This window comes from Cannabis sativa, chromosome 1 (assembly GCF_029168945.1).
Source record: "Cannabis sativa cultivar Pink pepper isolate KNU-18-1 chromosome 1, ASM2916894v1, whole genome shotgun sequence".
In the NCBI taxonomy this organism is placed as follows: Eukaryota; Viridiplantae; Streptophyta; class Magnoliopsida; order Rosales; family Cannabaceae; genus Cannabis; species Cannabis sativa.
Window position 1 is genome coordinate 48810512 of NC_083601.1, and position 19602 is coordinate 48830113.

At 27.9% G+C, this 19602-nt stretch overlaps 2 protein-coding genes across 3 annotated transcripts; one reads left to right on the forward strand and one right to left on the reverse strand.

The window, feature by feature from the left end:
- Window positions 1-3069: 3069 nt before the first annotated feature.
- On the reverse strand, window positions 3070-5438 carry LOC115706783 (uncharacterized). 2 transcript variants are annotated; one of them, XR_009685707.1, is made up of 3 exons: window positions 3650-5438; window positions 3427-3558; window positions 3084-3346 (listed from the first exon to the last, which is right to left on the reverse strand). XR_009685707.1 is itself a non-coding variant. In XM_061108438.1 (2 exons), the coding sequence occupies exon 1, from the start codon at window positions 5161-5163 to the stop codon at window positions 4444-4446; it is 720 nt and encodes a 239-aa protein (XP_060964421.1). In that variant the 5' UTR covers window positions 5164-5438; the 3' UTR covers window positions 3070-3346; window positions 3650-4443. The 2 variants fall into 2 exon arrangements, 1 of the variants encoding a protein (XP_060964421.1); XM_061108438.1 differs by lacking the exon at window positions 3427-3558 and having other exon boundaries at window positions 3070-3346.
- A 3422-nt stretch (window positions 5439-8860) lies between these two features.
- Window positions 8861-12835, forward strand: LOC115705208 (PWWP domain-containing protein 5-like). Its single transcript, XM_061108442.1, has 3 exons — window positions 8861-10938; window positions 11017-11972; window positions 12451-12835. The coding sequence occupies exons 1-2, from the start codon at window positions 9051-9053 to the stop codon at window positions 11961-11963; spliced, it is 2835 nt and encodes a 944-aa protein (XP_060964425.1). The 5' UTR covers window positions 8861-9050; the 3' UTR covers window positions 11964-11972; window positions 12451-12835.
- Window positions 12836-19602: the final 6767 nt, after the last annotated feature.

Genomic DNA, 19602 nt, shown 5'->3' on the forward strand with positions numbered 1-19602 from the left:
TTATTTATTTTTTAAAAAAATATACATAATGACAAAGAGGAAGATATTATAATAAAAAAAAATCATATTTGTTTTGGCATTTAGGATAATTTTTTAGTCCAAATTTTTTATAGTTGTGTACATTGTAGTTATTTAAAACCTCTTGTAAAATATTAAAAAATTAAAAAACAAATTAACACACTGAAACAGGGTTCAAACAGTCTGTTATACCCGTGACACTTTCATTTTATACACCTGTGTAATAGACTATTTAAAAAAAAAATTAATGGATCACTTGGATTTTTATATGCTTGGTAGACTCTTCTATCTTTTTCGGCATTTTAAAAAAATAGTCCATTTTTTTCATTATCACATACATCGTTAAACATTATAATTACTCTAAATTATACTCATTTTCAATTAATGTTGCTGCTATAAGAAAGCAATATGAAAATATATATTTTTCAAAAGAAAAGAAACAAGTAAAAAACCTTAAAAGAATCCGTAAAAAATATAAAAAAAAAAAATTGTAACAATATAAATATATATATATATGATTATAAGTAAATTGTTTAAATTTTCTTTCAAAATTTTAGTATTGCACTAGCTACTCATTTAATATAGATTCGTTTACCAAAATAAAAATGTTTGCCCTTTATTTAGTTTCTTTGTACGATAATAATATTTTATTTTTTTTAAAAAAAAAATATATTGTTTTATTATTCTTAACTTTGTTCGAATACATTTGATTAATTTTCATTTAGTACTTTACAGCTAGTCGAATTTTATTCAAAATAATAGCCAAAGAAACAACAACTATTTCCATTGTCTGATGTCCCTATAATTAGAAGAACTTTTCATCAATTAAAATTGAATAAAAATTTTGGCTTTAATAACAAATAAATAAATAGCAATAATTCAAAAACAATAGAACATGTTCACATATTTCACCATTTGTGTAAGCAGCTCTCATAAGTTGTATCACATATATACCACAATCATAATCTACACATTGCTTCTTATGAAATGGCATTAGCATAATACTAAACTTCTCAAACTATTCTCAAACTTCAAACACCTACCAATATGCATGCTAAAAGCATTAGCAAATGCTAAAACCATGTTCACCACCTCCAAATTCAACGAATCCTTCTCCCAATCAATGTAGTAACATTCAGTGATAGATAGTCTTCTCTCTGGTGTGGCCTCGTAGACTACGAGTGTTCGAAAGAACACTGATACCACGTACAATCCCATTGTCTCAATTGATTTTAATTTCTGGTATTTTATTTCTAGTTCTACTGTGTTTCTGCAAAATTATGTTCTGCGGTGACAGAATTGTATTCTGTTTCTGCCTACTGTTAAAGTTGAATTATTACTATTATTCTGTAATAATTATTGACATTTGCAAAAACTCAGTTTTTTACTATTAAATGGTTGTTATTAAGTTAGAAATTAAATAAAAATAAATAATAATTAACTTATAACCTAATAGTCACCTAATAATTTTTTGTAATTATATATAAATATATAATTTTATTATACCTATAACTTTAATTTTAAATTATTACACGTAATTATTTAATTTTTTTTATTTAAATATTTAAAAAGTAAAAAGTGAAATAAGTTCAATGTATTTTCCAAAAAAAATGGCTAAATTCCTCCATCCTTTTTTTTTTTCCAATAAGTAGTCATTTACTCAAAAAAACCAAACCAAAGTCAAAAAATAAAGTCCAGCTCTCCTACAATGGTATTTGAATATACACAACTTAGCCTTCAGCTTGAGGCCTTATACTTAGTTCTTCTAGTTGTAAAAAAATAATTTAATATCATTTAAAAATAATCAATTATTTAAAAATTAATTATAAAAGAAGAGAATTCTAATTTGTGTAAAAACAAGTCTAATTTTTATAAAAAAAATAAAATAAAGTTTCATTGTAAATATTATAATTAAATGACTAAACTCTTAAAATAAGGGCATTTTACAATTTTATATACATTATTTTAATTAATTATAAAATATGTGCAAAAAAAAAAAACTTATTACCATTTTCTCATATATTTTATTATTAATAATTTTTAAAACATTAATATAATAAACATAAGGATAAGATATTACAAAACAATATTATAAACATTAATTACATTAATCTATTTATGGTAATTAGTTTAATTATTAATTATTTATATTATTTAATGATTAAAATGTATGGTTTCATGTAATAAGTTTACAAAATGTATAAGTTTTTAAAATAATTTTTTATAGAGGAAGCTGCATCCAATCAAATTGTATGTTTGTGTTTCCCTTGTTCATTCTAGTTGTTTGTGAATATGGGATCTGTGTATAAATTATGCACCATTGGGTCCAATAGTCGGTTCTTATAGTGATTAAGTGGCTGGTTTGGCATCAAAATTAAGCATAGGAGAACCTAAGAGTTCAAATGGTCACGTGTATGGTTTGCTTCCCCGAGGTTTGAAGTTCAAGTCTCTCATGAGTACCTACATAACAACTGCTATAGTCCCGGTCCCAGGGGAAGCATTATTTATTTATAATTATTTTTGTAGATGATTTGTGCTGATTGTAAAACATCCGGGGTTGTTTTGGTAGTAGTTAAGAAAATCACAGGGGAGTAAACTATTATATGCTTTCATATGATTGACAAATGCTGCTAATATGATATTGAAGTGATCAAATAGTCATTTTGTTTCTAAATTTGTTTTAGAGTTACAAGACAAATGCATTGTTGTTATGCAGATGATGGGGGCAGAGTAGCAGTTCAATGGCAATTTTGATATCAACTCCTATGCTTAGCCTCATAGTCACATAATAAAAGAAACTTCTATCAACACAAAAGCAATCCTCACTGCCTACATGACATCAATAGTTATACTTTTCTACTAAAACCTTAAATTATCAAAACAAATTGAAAAAACTCTCATATGGACCGCAATTGAATGCACATATCTCTCCACAGAACATACACCGACACAACATTTACTTTAAAGCTAGTCGCATTTATTCAAAGACGACAATATAATAGCCAAAGAAACAACAACTCTTTCCATTGTCAAGTGCTCCAGTAATTAGAACATATTTTCATCAATTAAAAATAATAATAATGTTGGCTTTAAAAACAAATAAAATAAATAAATAAAAAAATAGAATAATTCAGAAACATACGTGTACACATATTTGACCATTTGTGTAAGCAGCTCTCATAAGTTGTATCACATATATACCACAATCATAATCTACACATTGCTTCTTATGAAATGGCTTTTGCATAATAATGAACTTCTCAAACTTGAAACTCCTACCAAGATGTATGCTAAAAGCATTAGGAAACGCTAAATCCAATATCACAAGCTGCAAAATAGGTTAAGTAATAAAAAAAATGTTAAAGAAACAAACAAGCTGAATTATAACTTCTCCAATTCAATACTCACAAAATCACTGATAATTTCCAATCCTAACGCAGGAGTCACCACACGGAGGTCATCATAAACATATACACTTTCATCAACAATACTAACAATAGCTAATAACCAATGACGCATTGCTAAAAGGGGCATAAATATCTACAGAATACAAATAAATATTAAATGTTAGATTGATTCACTTAAATGGTATGGAAAATATAATAAAAAAAAAGTAAAATCAAAAGAGTACCTTCTCACAAACTGATATATCCCCAACCCATCTTCGCAGATTAGTAGGATCTTTAATTGCACCTTCTTCAAGATAGGGTCTTTGACATAATATTCAAAGATTTATATAACCTCAATCTAAAACCATTTACTATCTATAATTGACTAAGAAAAATTAACACTAACAGAAATACTCGTCGGTATAAACCAAAATTTCATGGAATGTCCTCTTAGCTTAGCCTCATAGTCACACAATAAATCTACTACCATGTTCACCACCTGCAAAATTATTTATCAAACAATAGGTAAGAATAAAATAAAAAATTAAAGCAATACTTTGAGCCAATATTTATTCAACGAACCCTTGTCCCGATCAATGTATTAGCATTCAGTGATAGAAAGTCTTCTCTCCGGCCCACGACTCTTTCACTCAAATATAAAACTTCCCTACAAAAGGAAAACACAAAAATAATTAAAGTAACACAATTATTGTTGACAAATTAAGTTACAAACATAATTCTTAATAAGAGATAATAGTTTTTACTTACCTACAATTCAGTGAGTTGTCAAATATATATTTAGTCACACCTTCTTCGCAAGAAGAAAATGAGGACTCTTCAATAAAACAGGGTGTCGAACAAACTACTAGATACAATGCAGAAATTTTTGAAAACTTACGATGCTCCTCGCTTCTCTCACAAGCCAATTTTACTTTGCCATCCTAATATATATATATTTATATATATAAATTTTAACACATTTACACACACTACTAAAATGTATATTTATACAAGAAAAAGAATAAAATAAAAATAATTACCCACTTACCAATGCAGACAACTCAAACTGAGTAATATCATATAAGTTTAAATCAAATCCAGAACCAACATGAATAGCTACTAACTCTTTCTCTTCCTTAACATATGGATCGGAACATCCATATCCTTGCGCAAATCTCGTTTTATTTGATATTGACTCCTTATCTTTTGTTGATACTAACACCTTAGATTTGAACAACCCCCCTTCCATACAGTCTCCATCATTCGTCTCGAAACAATTCCATTCATCCAACATTGATGATTCCTTTTCAAAAGACACTTTTTTATTCTTCCCACTGTCTTCAAACTGAACATTGTCATCACCAATGCAATACTTTTTACCACAACTAACATTCAAACTATTTTCATCCACCTTATTTACCAATATTTTTTCATCTTTCACATTAGGTATAATCGAAACATCAAGATCACTACTGCTAAATCCTACAATATCTTCTACCAATTTCAAAAATTTGCCATTTTCCGTAGAAGGTTCCATATGACTACATAATTTCGAGTTCACCGAATCTTCAAATAATGCAACTGATGTTCTCAATAACACATCATCAGACTTGCAACAATCTTCATGAAAACGATAAAGATTATAGGCACAACACATCTTTGACTTTATAAGTGACACCTTTTGACGTAACTCTTCAACTTTGCAACTCTGCTCAGAAAAACCTTTTATCAAATCTAACAATTTCTTATTATCCATCTCGACCTACACACAACTGTGACACCAAAGAATAAATTTTAAAAACAACATGACAACCAAAAAAATTATTAGTCAACACAACCAAAGAAGAATTAACATAAAAATGTCAATTATTTAGTTAAATAATTTCTTATTGGAATATAGATTGTTTTTTTTCTCTTGAACATAACTTTATTAAATTCTAAATTCTAATAGAAATATCCCCAAAATAAAAAAAAAAAATATTCAAAGTGTTATATGGCTTAATATGCAATATATAAATATCTGTAAACATTATTGTGGACCAAAAATATTTTCTTATCTCACACTTAACTTCAATATGTTGAATTTTTATATTAGTCTTTTTTTTCATGTGGAATCTACTTTTACTTAATCATCATATTAACGGTATATATTCGTAGTTCGTACATTTATGGACCAAAATCTGGGATCAAAAAACAGAACTAATGGCAACAGTAAATCTTACGCTTATTTTTTCAGTATTACACATCAAAACATCAGTATTTCTCTGCCACAGGTCTAGATGGAAAAAGCCTCAAAAGAAAAGCCGAACACTAAACTATTATTCAATTCTTTTAATTTTATTTTTATTTCTTTCTTTCATGATATATAATATAACATACAAATACTATACTTAGAGTAATATGAATATACCCCAACAATTCTATAGTCAAATAAATATATAGAAAAAACTTAAATAAACTTTCCCAAGTTTTTTTTTCTCTTTTTCTCATGATATACCATAGCAAATAAAAACAATATACCACTCTATTTATTTATTAATACATCATAGCGCATAATAAAGATATACCGTACAACATAAAAAAAAATACTAAAAACTTAAATTAATATTTAAAAGTTTTTTTTTCTTTCTATCCTTCACGATATACCATATCACATACAAACGATATACCTTAGACCAATATGCATATACCATAAACTTAAACTATTATACTATTAAATGATTTTTTTCCACGATATACAATAACATATAAAAACTATATTCTGCAATCATAAGCATAAATACCATAGTGAAAAATTAATATACCACCAGTATAGTGGAAAAAATATATATACCAAAAACTTAATTTAATATTCCACATGTTTTTTTTTTCTTTTTCTTTCCTTCATGATATACTAATGAACTTAAAGACAATATTTCCTAGTGAAATATAACTTTACCTCAAACTTAAACTAATATTCCACATTTTTTAATTTCCGTCTTTCGTTCATTGTATACCATAGCACATTAAAATAATATACCACAATCTTAAACTAATATACTACCTTTCAGTTTTTTTTAATATACTATTGCACATAAAAACAATATACTGTTGTGCAAAATAACTATACAAAAAATTTAATTATTCAAGGTTATAATTGTAATTTTATCATCAAATTTTTCAGTGAATAAACATTTTGTTAATTTTTTTATAAAAAAGGACATTTATTTATTTTTTTTTTTTTTAGATGAGGGACATTCATTAATTTAATTGTGTTAAATTTAGGGTCACTTTGCATCTTGACCCAAAAATTTTTAAAATGACAAAAAACTATTTTTTATTCTCACTTTTAAAAACACAATTTTAAAAAATAGGGTTCAACTTTTCTTGAACACAAATCCGAACTCAGTAACTCTTTTTGAGGGTATTTACCCTAAAAAGAAATGTCAAATGCCAATACAAATTACACCCAACTCGTTGAGAACATAACATTCATTTCCAACACAGCTGCTTGATTGAGCCAGACCCAGATCTCTGCCATTGAAATACCTCAATTCTAAGAAGCAAGGTCATGTCCGGGGAGAGACCTAGAAGAGGTGTTCTGCCTCCGGCTCAAGAGGTAATCTATCTTCTTCCATTTATTCTTTTTACCTCTTGGTTTTGGTTTTCCCGAGAAACCATTCTCTCTATTTTGTGTTTGTTTACCTGAAAAGTGATTGGAAGCGAAAAAGAGGGGTGGAGGGGTCTTGTGGGTGTTTGTTATTTGGATCCAAATAGTTGAATTTTGAAGCATTATTCGTTATTTGTTCTATGAAAAATTGATCACCTAATCGTTTTGTACTGGTGCATGGTCCTTTTGGAAAATGTCAAATCTCGGTTGATTAAACTCTCATCAGCATCGATTTGTTTCTGTATTAGAATATTCCTATTTTGCTTCTGATTTCAATTTCACGTACAAACTTAGATGCATAATTTTGTTGAATGTTGAAAATTTGGTTAGTAATAGTTGATGGAAAGGAGTTCTTATTGAAATTTGGTGCAGTTGAACTGTTTTTTTGTTCGTGTGGTCTTAATTTATTAGCTAAGTTGTATGTTCTTTCAACAACAAAAAAAAAAAAAAGCTAAGTTGAATGAGTAATTCCAATCTGTTTTTTTTTTCGATTTAAAATGCAGAATATTGAGAAATTAAAGAAAGTTGTTGAAGAGGGTAACTACTATGGAGCTCAACAGATGTACAAGTCTATAAGTGCAAGGTGCGGACATTCTCTTATGTTCAACATATATAATATCAATTTATACACACATATATATATTAGAACCTTAGATAATACACTTGACCAAGTAAATTCTATTCTAATGGAGAGATTATAACTAAATAAGGCTCTACTGTTTATATATAAACATATTAGACGGCAGCAACATCCAATGCACGTTTAGCATTTTTTCATGCTTATTAATATAAGCTAACAATTTATCTAAATCTGATTTAAGACAAAAAATTTCATGCTGACAAGATGAAGATTTCTACTCATGAATAGCCAAGCACTAATTTATACTATCTTACAATTTCGTAGCTTCAAAATGGTTTAAATGTTAATGTAATACTAGTACTAAAATCACATGTTGAAACCAAATAATCTCTTAAGATTCCGTGTGTGTTGCCCTCCAAAAACTATTGTTCTTCGAAATAATATCAAGGTATTCTTACAAGTTTGTTACAGATGTATCTCATCCATCTACTGGTCTTGTACCTTCCACGTTAGTAGATTAATCATTGCAAGACATAGGATGAGATAGAAGACCATATCTAGAGCCAAAACCAATGTGCCTTTCCCAACCCGCATAACTCATATATCAGAAACTTTGGAAAAATTAGCATAACTCAATAATCTTAGTTAAGTAATTTACCTAACAACGAGCATGGCATCCAGACTAATTTGTATTATAGTTAACAAAATAAACTTTTTTAAGCTTCTTCGTTAAGTAACAGAAAATTAAGATAACAAGTGTTAAACCAACAAATTCTTTACACCACATAGGCCCTTTTTATATATAAGGATAAGGAGATAAGGGAATATATATGTATGGATGAGTTTTTTTAGTGGTTACATTTTGTAACTATAGTCTATAGGTGATTAGCAACAAACTTATGGAAATTATTGCACACTTTATTCATAAAACATAACCCAAGGTGATTTGTAGTAATTAGCTATAGTTTTCAACCATGACTTTTGGCGTTCAATATGTCGTGGGGGATACCTTACAATTTAGAATTTTCTCTCTCAAATATTGTAGGGTGCAAGGGGAGAATCCGATGTATATGTTTGTACATGTATATATGTGTGTATATTATTTATTATACATGTGTGTTAAGTGTATAAGTAAAGAGATCATCTTAAAAAGTTCAGTCAATTGCTTTCTTCTTTTCCTTATTTGGTGAGACTCTAATAACATTGAAAATTTCGCCCGTAGAGAAAGAGCAGCTGAAGATTGCGATAACTGGTGAAAGCACCGAGAAACACACAAATTTGATTTCGTAATCGCAGTCCTTACTCCAACAGACTCAAGTAATTGCCGAGAATGAAGTTTCGTAGTAGAATCTAAGGTTATTTCGCTTCGAAAAAAGATGAGACCTTGAATCCTGAAGAATACTTTGATGACAGCATGGCTTGTGATATCCACGTTCAGTCAAATGTAGAACAAGCAAGGGAAATAGATAGACAAGTGAAGGATAGTGATCAGGTTTATTCTGATGGAGGACATGAAAAGGCTTTAGATTTCAACACTGAAGTTTCAGGTGCCGCTGAGCACCTTAAGCCTATAGAGAACTTGGAACAGACTGAGACTTGTGATGTTTCTCCGATTTGTGTTAGTACTGTACAGGAGATAGAAACTGAACATGGAGGGCAGCAAATAGAATTTGAAAAGCAAGAGGAAATGCCTAAGAAAATGGGTGGTGTAAATGAAAATGATGGTCATGCATGGGCAGATGTGACATTCTCATGTGAGCCCAGTGAATTAATACATGTTGAAGGTACAACACCTGGTGACAATGCTCCTAACCCTGTTGATAAAGTCGTGCTGTCTCCACCAGATCATGACAGGAACTCACCTACTCAAACAGTATGTCGCTCAGAAATGGACAACCAAACCACTAAGAACGTGGACATTGCTCCAATGGACACCAATGAAGTTTTGATTTCAGCTAGTGAAGCTTTGGGCCAGTCAGATGATAATCAAAACTTGAGTAATGAAGAGTGCTTACAGGAGGGTGTAGCCACTGATTATAGTATTTCTGATGGAAATTTCGCAGATGAGGAAGGTGTTAAAGAGCAAGTTACTCCTGTTGAGTTTAGTTTACATGGAGAGAAAGACTTGACAGTGGTCAAAGAAATTACTGATAGTAAACAGCCAAACAACAGCGAAGAGAAAATCATTAATGAGAAATCTCTGGAGCCAGAGAATTCGTTAGTGAATCAACAAAGTTGTGACTTACCACCAGAAGATGAAGATGTATTTTCTGTAACCGACTTAGTTTGGGGTAAAGTAAAGAGCCATCCATGGTGGCCTGGACAGATATTTGATTTTACTGATGCATCAGAGAAGGCAATGAAGCATCATAAAAAGGATTGCTTCTTGGTTGCCTATTTTGGGGATAGAACATTTGCGTGGAATGAAGCTTCATCTTTAAAGCCCTTTCGGTCTCATTTCTCACAGATGGAGAAGCAGGGCAATGCAGATTCATTCCAGAAGGCTGTCAATTGTGCTTTAGTAGAAATTTCGAGGCGAGTACAATTAGGCTTAGCCTGTTCTTGTATACCAAAAGATTTACACGACAACATTCAATTCCAGGTCGTTGAAAATGCAGGGATCCGGCCAGAATCAAGTATAAGAGGTGTGGATGAATCTGCTAGTGTTAATTCCTTCCAATCTGACAAGTTGCTTGAATACCTAGGAGCATTAGCACAGTCTCAATCAGGTGGGAATGACCGATTGGAACTTGTAATAGCGAAGGCTCAGTTGTTAGCCTTTTTCCGTTTGAAGGGGTTTTGTAGCTTACCTGAATTTCATTGTTGTGGAGGATTGGTTGAGAATAACACCGTTGGCTCCCGATTTCAGGATAGTTTACATCCTGATGATATGACTGAGGATGCAAGTTCTCTTTCTAAAGATGACGAACGAGCTTCCTCTAGCCAGGAGAGGTCGAAATTACTTAGTTCTTCTCATAAACGGAAACATAATCTTAGAGACGGCGTTTATCCTAAATTAAAAGAGAAAAGCTTATCAGAGTTGATGGTTGGTGCCATAGATTTTTCAGATGACGATTATCAGTCTGGTAAGAGGAGAAAGGGTGTAGATTACCATGCTGAGGACTTGGCAGCTCAAGATGGAAGGAAAACTGTTTCTGTTGCAAAAGCTTCTAATTCCACTTTTCCAAAGCAGTCATTTAAGATTGGTGAATGTATCCGTAGAGTTGCTAGCCAGATGACTGCTAGCCGTACGACTCCCGGCCAGATGACTCGCAGTACTCCTACCGTGAAGCTTCGAGAGGGTGAAGCTAGATGGAAGCAGTGACAGACACAGGGATGGTTATGAAATTTCCTTTCGTAGCTCGAGGATGTCTGTAGAGGAAGGACAAGTGATGCAGGAAGGGCAGCTGATGCAGGAAGGGCAGCTGATGCAGGAAGGGCAGCTGAACCAGCAGAGTACTCTTCACTAGATGAATTACTGTCTCAACTTCAGTCTGTTGCACAAGATCCCTTGAAGGAATTCAATCTTTCAAGTGTTATTATTAACTTCTTCACTGACTTAAGGAATTCAGTAGTGATTACAGGCCAGTATTTTGGGAGTGAGCATGTGTCAATTGACAAAGTCACTGGTAAAAGGAAGAAAGGGTCTCCTGAAACTTTTGAATTTGATGATATGAATGACACCTATTGGACAGACAGAGTCATTCAAAATGGTTCAGAAGAGCAACCTCTCCGTAGAGGCAGGAAAAAAGATAATCAACTTGCTGCTACACAGTCAGAAAAACCTCCTCAAGAAGGCCGTAGAACATATTCTAGGAAGCGATACTCTAATGGTGAGCTTGGCTTGACACCAGAGAGACCTGCTGGCTACGTTGGCGAGAACGCACCAGCAGAACTCATAATGAACTTCTCTGAGGTAAAATCTATGCCATCAGAAAGTAACCTGAACAAAATGTTTAGGAGATTTGGACCACTCAAAGAAATGGAGACAGAAGTTGATAGGGAAAGCAGTCGTGCTAGGGTAGTTTTTAAGAAGTCTTCGGACGCAGAAGTTGCTTGCAGCAGTGCTGAAAAATTTCACATCTTTGGCTCAACACTTGTAAATTACCAGTTGAGCTATACTCCAACTCTCCCTTGTAAAGCATCTCCGGTTGTTATTACAACTCAGGATCATGAAATGCAACTTGATCTCTCTGCCCATGACCATGAGATGCAGCTTGATCTGTCCACCCACGAACATGAAATGCAACTTGATCTGTCCACCCATGACCATGAGATGCAACTAGACCTCTCCAGTCTGTCAAGTTTTGAGGTTAATTTGGTTTAGGAATTTCAGGTATGCATCATATACTAAATATATTTAGTTGTCTTTTGCAGCTCTTAAACTTATATTAAATTTCTCCTTACATTGATGGAAGGAGTAATTACTATGAAACTTTAAAGTATATTGCTAGTTGGAAAACACTTATAAGGTGAACCATGAGATGAATTTTCGTTATTGTTTCTGGTTATAATGTCTCTTCAGTTCTGCTGTTGGGTATAGAGAAGAGAATGTCTAATTAATTTTGTTCACACACACACAACACATCTGTGAGAGTTGGGATTATTGTAAATAGAAAAAGGATAAAGACTGTTGAATTGCTAATAAAATGTTGGCATGTGTGGTAATGTTGATAAAGAGTTATTGGTAGATATAGAGGAATATAGATTGCCTATGCTCTTGCCATGATTTTCTCCAACTTGATTTTCTCATATACTTTTTACTATTCTGTGCATTATCACATTTAACTTGAGAAAATCCTTGTCTATTACAGGAAAAGGTTTTAGAAATCTGGCTGCAATGTTCTCACCTGGGCTGCCAAAAGGAGGTATAGGTGACCGAAATGTTAACCAGGTTATGAGATATTCACTTGGCTTCTGGGTGCTGTGTTTTGTTTTCTGTCAAAATGCATTTTTCTATCCTTACCCTTACCCTTCTTGTAATCTATCTGGTTGTTTAGTTTAATTTTAATGTATAGCTGAGTTAGCTGAGCTTCTTTTCATAGTTCATTTCTGTTCAGCCAGTCTTTTTTCTATCCTTGATGACTACTACAAAATTGAATCATTGATCAGGGGTGCACATGGTGTCTACTTGAAAAGGGTAAGAAATTTTCAGTATTGTCTATATAACATGCTGGGGAACCTTGCTTTTTTCTCTTACCTGAGAGCTTCTTATAATTGACTCATTTGAGAATTAACAACCAATGCATTTAACTTGTACTTTTCTTAACATGATTGGGCTCGAAATGGCACAAAATTTACGATTTTGTACCATCTGATGAGATCCAAGGTTTGAAAACAAAATTAGCTTGTTTGATTGATGAATCTTAGAATTTAAGATAAGATGAATAAGGTTTTATTTTAAAATTAATTGGCAATGGGAAGGGTATCGCATTCATCTTATATATTCTATTATCTTAGATATAGGAGTAATTAAATAGTTTTTGGGTTTTGGGAGACGGGTGAGTACTTGAGGTGGGTTATTCGAAGAGGCCTTTCATCTAGAAGAAATGAAAAGAAAAAATATAAAGAAAAATCACCTGTGTTTGAATAGGCAAGCTTTTGCCTTTTTATATAAATCAGTTATGAGTATGAAGCTATTGGTTGTTGCCAATTTTTCCTTTCCTGAATAATATTTTCCCCCTATATTTGTTTACTCTCCTAGGACCTTAAATATCTTTTGGAGTTTTGTTGTAAATTTTTATTGAAAACTGATATAATTTAATTACATTTAATATATATTAAAAAATATATATTTTAATTATATTTATTAGATTTGTAATACTTGATTTTGTGTATTTATTTTTATAATAATTTTTTATATTTTATTATTTGGTACTGGTAGTGTTGTTTTATTTATTTTAAATTTTATTTCAAACTTTTTAGTTGTAAACTTGTAAGGATAATATATATATATATATATATATATATACTAGAAGAAAGTTACGTGCAAGGCACGTATATTTAGTTTTATGTTATGTGTTCTATAATTTAATTAAGAAAGATTCAATAAATAATCATGTAATTTAAAATGATTTAAAAACTAATTTTAATTAGTGTGTGGGGTTATTTGAAAATCAATAGTAAAAAGTCAAATTTAAAATTTACAGAAAAAGAAGTGGAGAATGGAGATTAGCTTGAAATATATTTAAAAAATAATAATGCTACACACTTACTATGGACACTTAACTTGAGCCGGTAATAATAAAATTATAAAGAATAAGGGTAGCAGACATATAACTGGACATATGAAAGAAAGAATATAAAAAACAAGAAATATGATAGCTTCCAAATAATATTATAACAAAGCAATGCTCTTCAAATTTATCTTAATATCATTCTTCTCTTGAAGCCTCTCATCAATCTCATAGCACTCCATGATAGATTCAACAAAATATATGTGTTTATGTATATTTGGATTCAACAAAATATATGTGTTTATGTATATTTGGATTCAACAAAATATATGTGTTTATGTATATTTATTTTGAGCAAATCAGTAAACATATATTTTCAACAAATTAACCCGATAAACTCAAGATTCACATATATATAGCTAAGTATTCAAATACAATTGTAAAATCTAAACTTAAAACAAAATCAAATAGACAATTCATGCTCAACTTAAAGCTATATATATACTGTTATGATTACATCAATCAAAATATTCTTACTTGCTATAACCGAATTATAAAAATTAAAAAGTATAATTTGAGATATATAGACTAAAATCATCCAAATAAACAAATAAATTAGTTACACATAGAATTATAAATGATACTTTTTTTAGAGTGTGTTTGAAGCTTATGTGAAATTTTTTGGATCTCTTCACTACTATTTTTTATCTCTATTTTTTTTTTTGTATAAATATATATGTATATAGAAAATTTATATTAAAAAATGAAAAATATACGTACATATATTTTATTGTTGTTAATTAAATTCAAAATAGTATAGTAATAGAGAAAATTTAAAAATTAGATTTTTATTATTAATTTTTATTTATTTAAAATAATTAACTTTAATAAAAAAAAATTAGAAAAAATGAGAACGTACAAGATTAGGTATATATATTTTATTGGTTTTAATTAAATTCAAAATAAGATAGTAAATTTATGGTTTAAATAATATCACATGAGAACAATATATAATATTGTATATATGAAATATTTTTTTTATTATTATTTAATAATAACTAAGTAATAAAATTGTATCAAATTTTAACGTACTAATTTTATATATATATTTTTTAATAATATAAAAGTAAGTGGATAAACGGGTTAACCCCACCTATATTTACAAAATGATAAACTAAAACTATTAATTAACATCATTTAAAAAAAAAACAATTAATTAATATGTCAAATTAATAAGAGAAAAGTCAAAATACACATGACTAAAAAACATATTAAATAATCTCTCTCATTCATTTAGACATTACTTTTATCTTGTTAGTAATCTTTTGTAATGTGTTTACTACACCTTAGTTGATGTAAAAATTAACCATTACCTAAATGTGAAAAAAAAATACTATTATGGATGGAAAATTTATAAATATAAATAAAAACAACCGAGTCAATATTGACAATGACCATTATAGTTTATCTTTTTTTTCTTCTTGTAATAGGTCTTTGAATACCATTGTTCACTCTCTTGCAAAGAGGGTGCTAGTTTTAGATGAGTCTCGTATCGGGTGACTGTGATTCTTTTTGGATTTTGTTGTTTCATCTATTTTGAGCTCATCTTTGTATCTTGAAACCTTTTAGGCTTAATAGAATATATCCACTTTCTTTCAAAAAAAAAAAAAACAGAAAAAAAAAAACTGTAGATCAAACAAAAAATACTAAATTAGATCAAAACTAATCAAAATAGATTCAAATAATCAAAAACATATATAAATCAAGGTTTAGAAATAGTTAGTTGAGATATTTTTTTTTTTATTTTTTAATTATAAAACTTAAATACATGAGAAAGAGTACTTAAAAATTAACTAAATTTTAAATTTAAATTTTGAAAGTAAAAATCTAATTGCAAAAAAAAAATGAAATTAATTAATTGAAAATATAAATTATTTTAACAAAAATCTGTTTTGTTTAAGAAAAAAAAAATCTTAAAACTATGTCTTGCCTATTTTGAAAATATATATAATTTTGTTAAACTTATTTTGTTCCATACTATCTAAAATCTAAAAGGATGTGAGTACATTAAAAATAAGGCACGGATATATAACTTAACTAAAACATTAAGTAATTGAAAAAAATCCTTGATATATTAACTAATTGGGAAAAAAAAAAGGGAAATTTACATCTAGAGCCTTAAAATACATCTCAATTACATAAATAACGTGACTTTTAAAATAATCAAAGTTACTATTATATTTGTAACGTTTTCATTAATATTGGTTTTGTTTTTAGTTCATAAATTCTTTTCTTGGTTATCCTTGTGATGTACATTCTTTATTTTTTTTGTACAATATATCTCAATGTTTGTATCAATTATCATGTCTTCTACACCTAATATTTTTTTACTGTACATATATTTAATAAATATTTAGATTTAAAATATTTTCTCTTTCTTCTTTTTTTTTTTATATTTAATTTATTTATTTTTTTTGGCTACACTAATAATTATTTGATCTCAAAAATTACATATTATGATTTACACTTTAAGATAATCATTTTGATATGTGAGACACAAATATTTTTTTGCTAGCCGAAATCAAAGGTAACATTTAAGTTTCTTTAGTTTTTTTTTTTTCAATTTTTTTTTATATTTAGTTTACCAATAATATTCAAACTATGAAGTATACTAGATAAAACTATTTCATATTTGTGCTTATTACTTCTTATATTATATATATGAAAACTAACTAGTTTCTACAATAAACTTAAAAGGTAACTAAAAATGTAATTTTAAAATAAGCAATTAATAATTTAAATGTTTACTAATTTTACTAATAAATTATGTGAGCTTTTTTTTTTTTTATTATTATAATTTATTAGTTTATTAAATAAACTTGTTGTTACAAAAGAAAAATAAAAAGTAACGTAAAAGTTTAAAATAATTGAATAATTTAATATGATTTAAAAATAAACACATAAATTTTAAAGTATCAAAAAGGTATACAAAATAATTGGTATATAAAAGTGGTAGATTATTATATTACATAACAACTCATTAGTTTCAATAAATTTTAAGATTACCAAAATATATTTTAAATAATAAGATACAATAATATAACTTAAAAATAATTAATTGATTATTAAGATGTTTACAAATAAAGTTTGGAGGTAACCAAATTGTATCTCAAATTATATGATATAAAAATGAAGTTTTTTTTTTTTATGTAAAATTAACTAATTAGTTTCTTATCAACATTATAACTAAGTAACCAAATAGTTACTTTTGAAAACGGAGGTAAATTAAAAATAAAAAGTATAATTTGAGATTAATTTCGTTTCAGGCATATTAATTTCAAATTAAGGTATTTTTTGAAGACGTGGCAAGGTATTATTGTAAATGAGATTTGTTAAGGTATTTTTTAAATTAATTTGTATTTTAAGTATATTATTGAAAAAATCCCAAAAAAAATTCTTTCATATACCTTAAATAATTTATATCTTAATTTGAATTGTACACATTTAACTGTAGCAATTTTATTTTAATCAATCTATATTTATGCATAGAAAGGTGGTCACTTTTTTTTAGAGTTATACGGAGATTGATATTGGTAATTTTAACTAATTTTTAATAGACTTATATTTTGAACAAATTTAAATAACTTTGGCAAAATAGTGTGAATTATTTTAGTATAATAATTTAAATCAAAATATAAATTTATGTTACATAAATAATAATAAAATAATATATAAAATATTCTACTAAATTTAGTTTAATAATCTATTGGCCATAGGTTAGCATAAAATACATATAAAAAATTAATGAAATAAAAAGAAAAACAATTAGTTTTCAATTCATATATCACAACTATGAAAACAAAGCAATCTTATTAAGAGTGTACCTCTACTTATTAAATTTTCTTTATTTTTGGTGTATGAATCACCTACAAAATAAAATATTTATGTTTTATTATTCATAAGAAAAATGTCATTAGAAAAACAAAAAAACAAATCATATAATCAAAACACACAAGAAGATTGCAAATATTCAAAATATAATTCATACTGAATCATTTAAAAATAGTTATGCAAACATACAATTAATTGATTTAATACATAACAATACAAAGGTATATTACATAATTAATCAAATATATAATAAATCTAATAATCGTTACAAAAATATTTTCTCGATAGATAAGTAATATTAAGAAAGAAAATTGAGAAAATTACTTACAAAGTAATATTAAGAAAAGAAATTGAGAAAGACAATACGAAGAGTGAAGAAAAATATAAAGAAAAATTATAATTGATAGTTTAGGGGTACTATGTTATGAGTTTGAGTTTGAGTTGATAAATATATATATATATATAAAGATTCTTTAATTAAAATATTGATACACGTATTTTATTTTCAGGTTGGAATTGATATACACATATTTAATATAATTTTAGCATAGATATTTTTTTTCAAAATAAATAATAGATAGGTTTATAGGTTTAAATTAATTTATAAAATAAAATATAACTAAAAATTAATAGAGAAAAACAAAATAGGATACACGTATTTTATTTTTAGGTTGGAATTATTAACTAATATGTATAGATTGATATATTGATAGCTTTTTTTTAATTAATTAACAATAATAGTTATCAGTTTAAATGGGATTTGTTTTATTTTTATTTTATTATTTTATTATATATAAATAATATTTTATTATTTTATTAAATATAAATAAAAACTCACCCACGAATTTCTCATAAACTAAGAATTCGGTTATATAGACACACTTTATATAGAATAGATATATAAGAGTATTAAATTAAAATGAAGGGTGGTAATAAGTGTATTTTTGTAATATTAACTTACAGTTTATTTATTCTTATTCCGAAGTGAAGTAAATGTTTGAAATGAGAATATTGTCAATCTAATTCTAATTCCTGGGACAAGTAAACAACATATTCTAATTTCAATTCATCCATTAAGAGTAGTTTATTATTAGTGAGTTCGATTATGTATAAGTAAACATATTACTAGAGTTAAAAGTAGTCAATTTAATTCAATCTATATTTTATTTATGCATACACGTGTAGTTTTACAAAATATTTATATGCAAATAATAATCTTTAAGTTAATATGTTTGCTACAAAAATTAATAGTAATTAAAAAAAATTAATTTCTTCTATCAATCTTTTTTATAATAAGAGAAATTTGTTGTATGAAATTTAGATTTAGTTAAATGTTAGATGCTAATTATTAATTTTGTTTTACAAAATTTCGAATTTTAAAGTATAATAAGAAAATATTACAATTGATTAATAGTTTGAGATTTAGAATAAAGAAAAAAAAAGTAACTAATTCAATTTGTACTTTTTACATATTGGGTTGGATTGAATTTAAAGAGTATAGATTGGATTAGTACAAGTTATTGAGTTGGAATTCTACCATTCCAAACCACCTCTTCATCTAGCCCTACCTTATGAGCTAAAACATTGGCATTTGTTTGTACATAAGTAAGAGTAACATTAGGGAAAAAAGACTATACAATTAACAATATTTGAAAGTGAAGAGAAATTGCTGGAATTACAATTAATCTTCTCAGCCAATCCTTTTGAATATGTTTCTACTTGCTGAATAGGCATCTGAACAGCTACACACCAACATTTCATATTTTTCGAATTGGAATAATACAACCAACAATAACTCTTCTTACATCATTTCTAATTACAGCTCTAACACCTATTTTATCTATTCATTATCTACTGCAGCATCTACATTTAATTTTAAAACGGAAATTTGACATTTTA

What these genes read in the sequence shown, in the direction of transcription:
- LOC115706783 (XM_061108438.1), bottom strand. Translation starts at nt 5,163, where the DNA reads ATGGATAATAAGAAATTGTTAGATTTGATAAAAGGTTTTTCTGAGCAG.
- LOC115705208 (XM_061108442.1), top strand. Translation starts at nt 9,051, where the DNA reads ATGGCTTGTGATATCCACGTTCAGTCAAATGTAGAACAAGCAAGGGAA. An exon ending in TACCGTGAAGCTTCGAGAGG is followed by an intron (nt 10,939 to 11,016) that starts GTGAAGCTAGAT and finishes ATGTCTGTAGAG; the next exon opens with GAAGGACAAGTGATGCAGGA.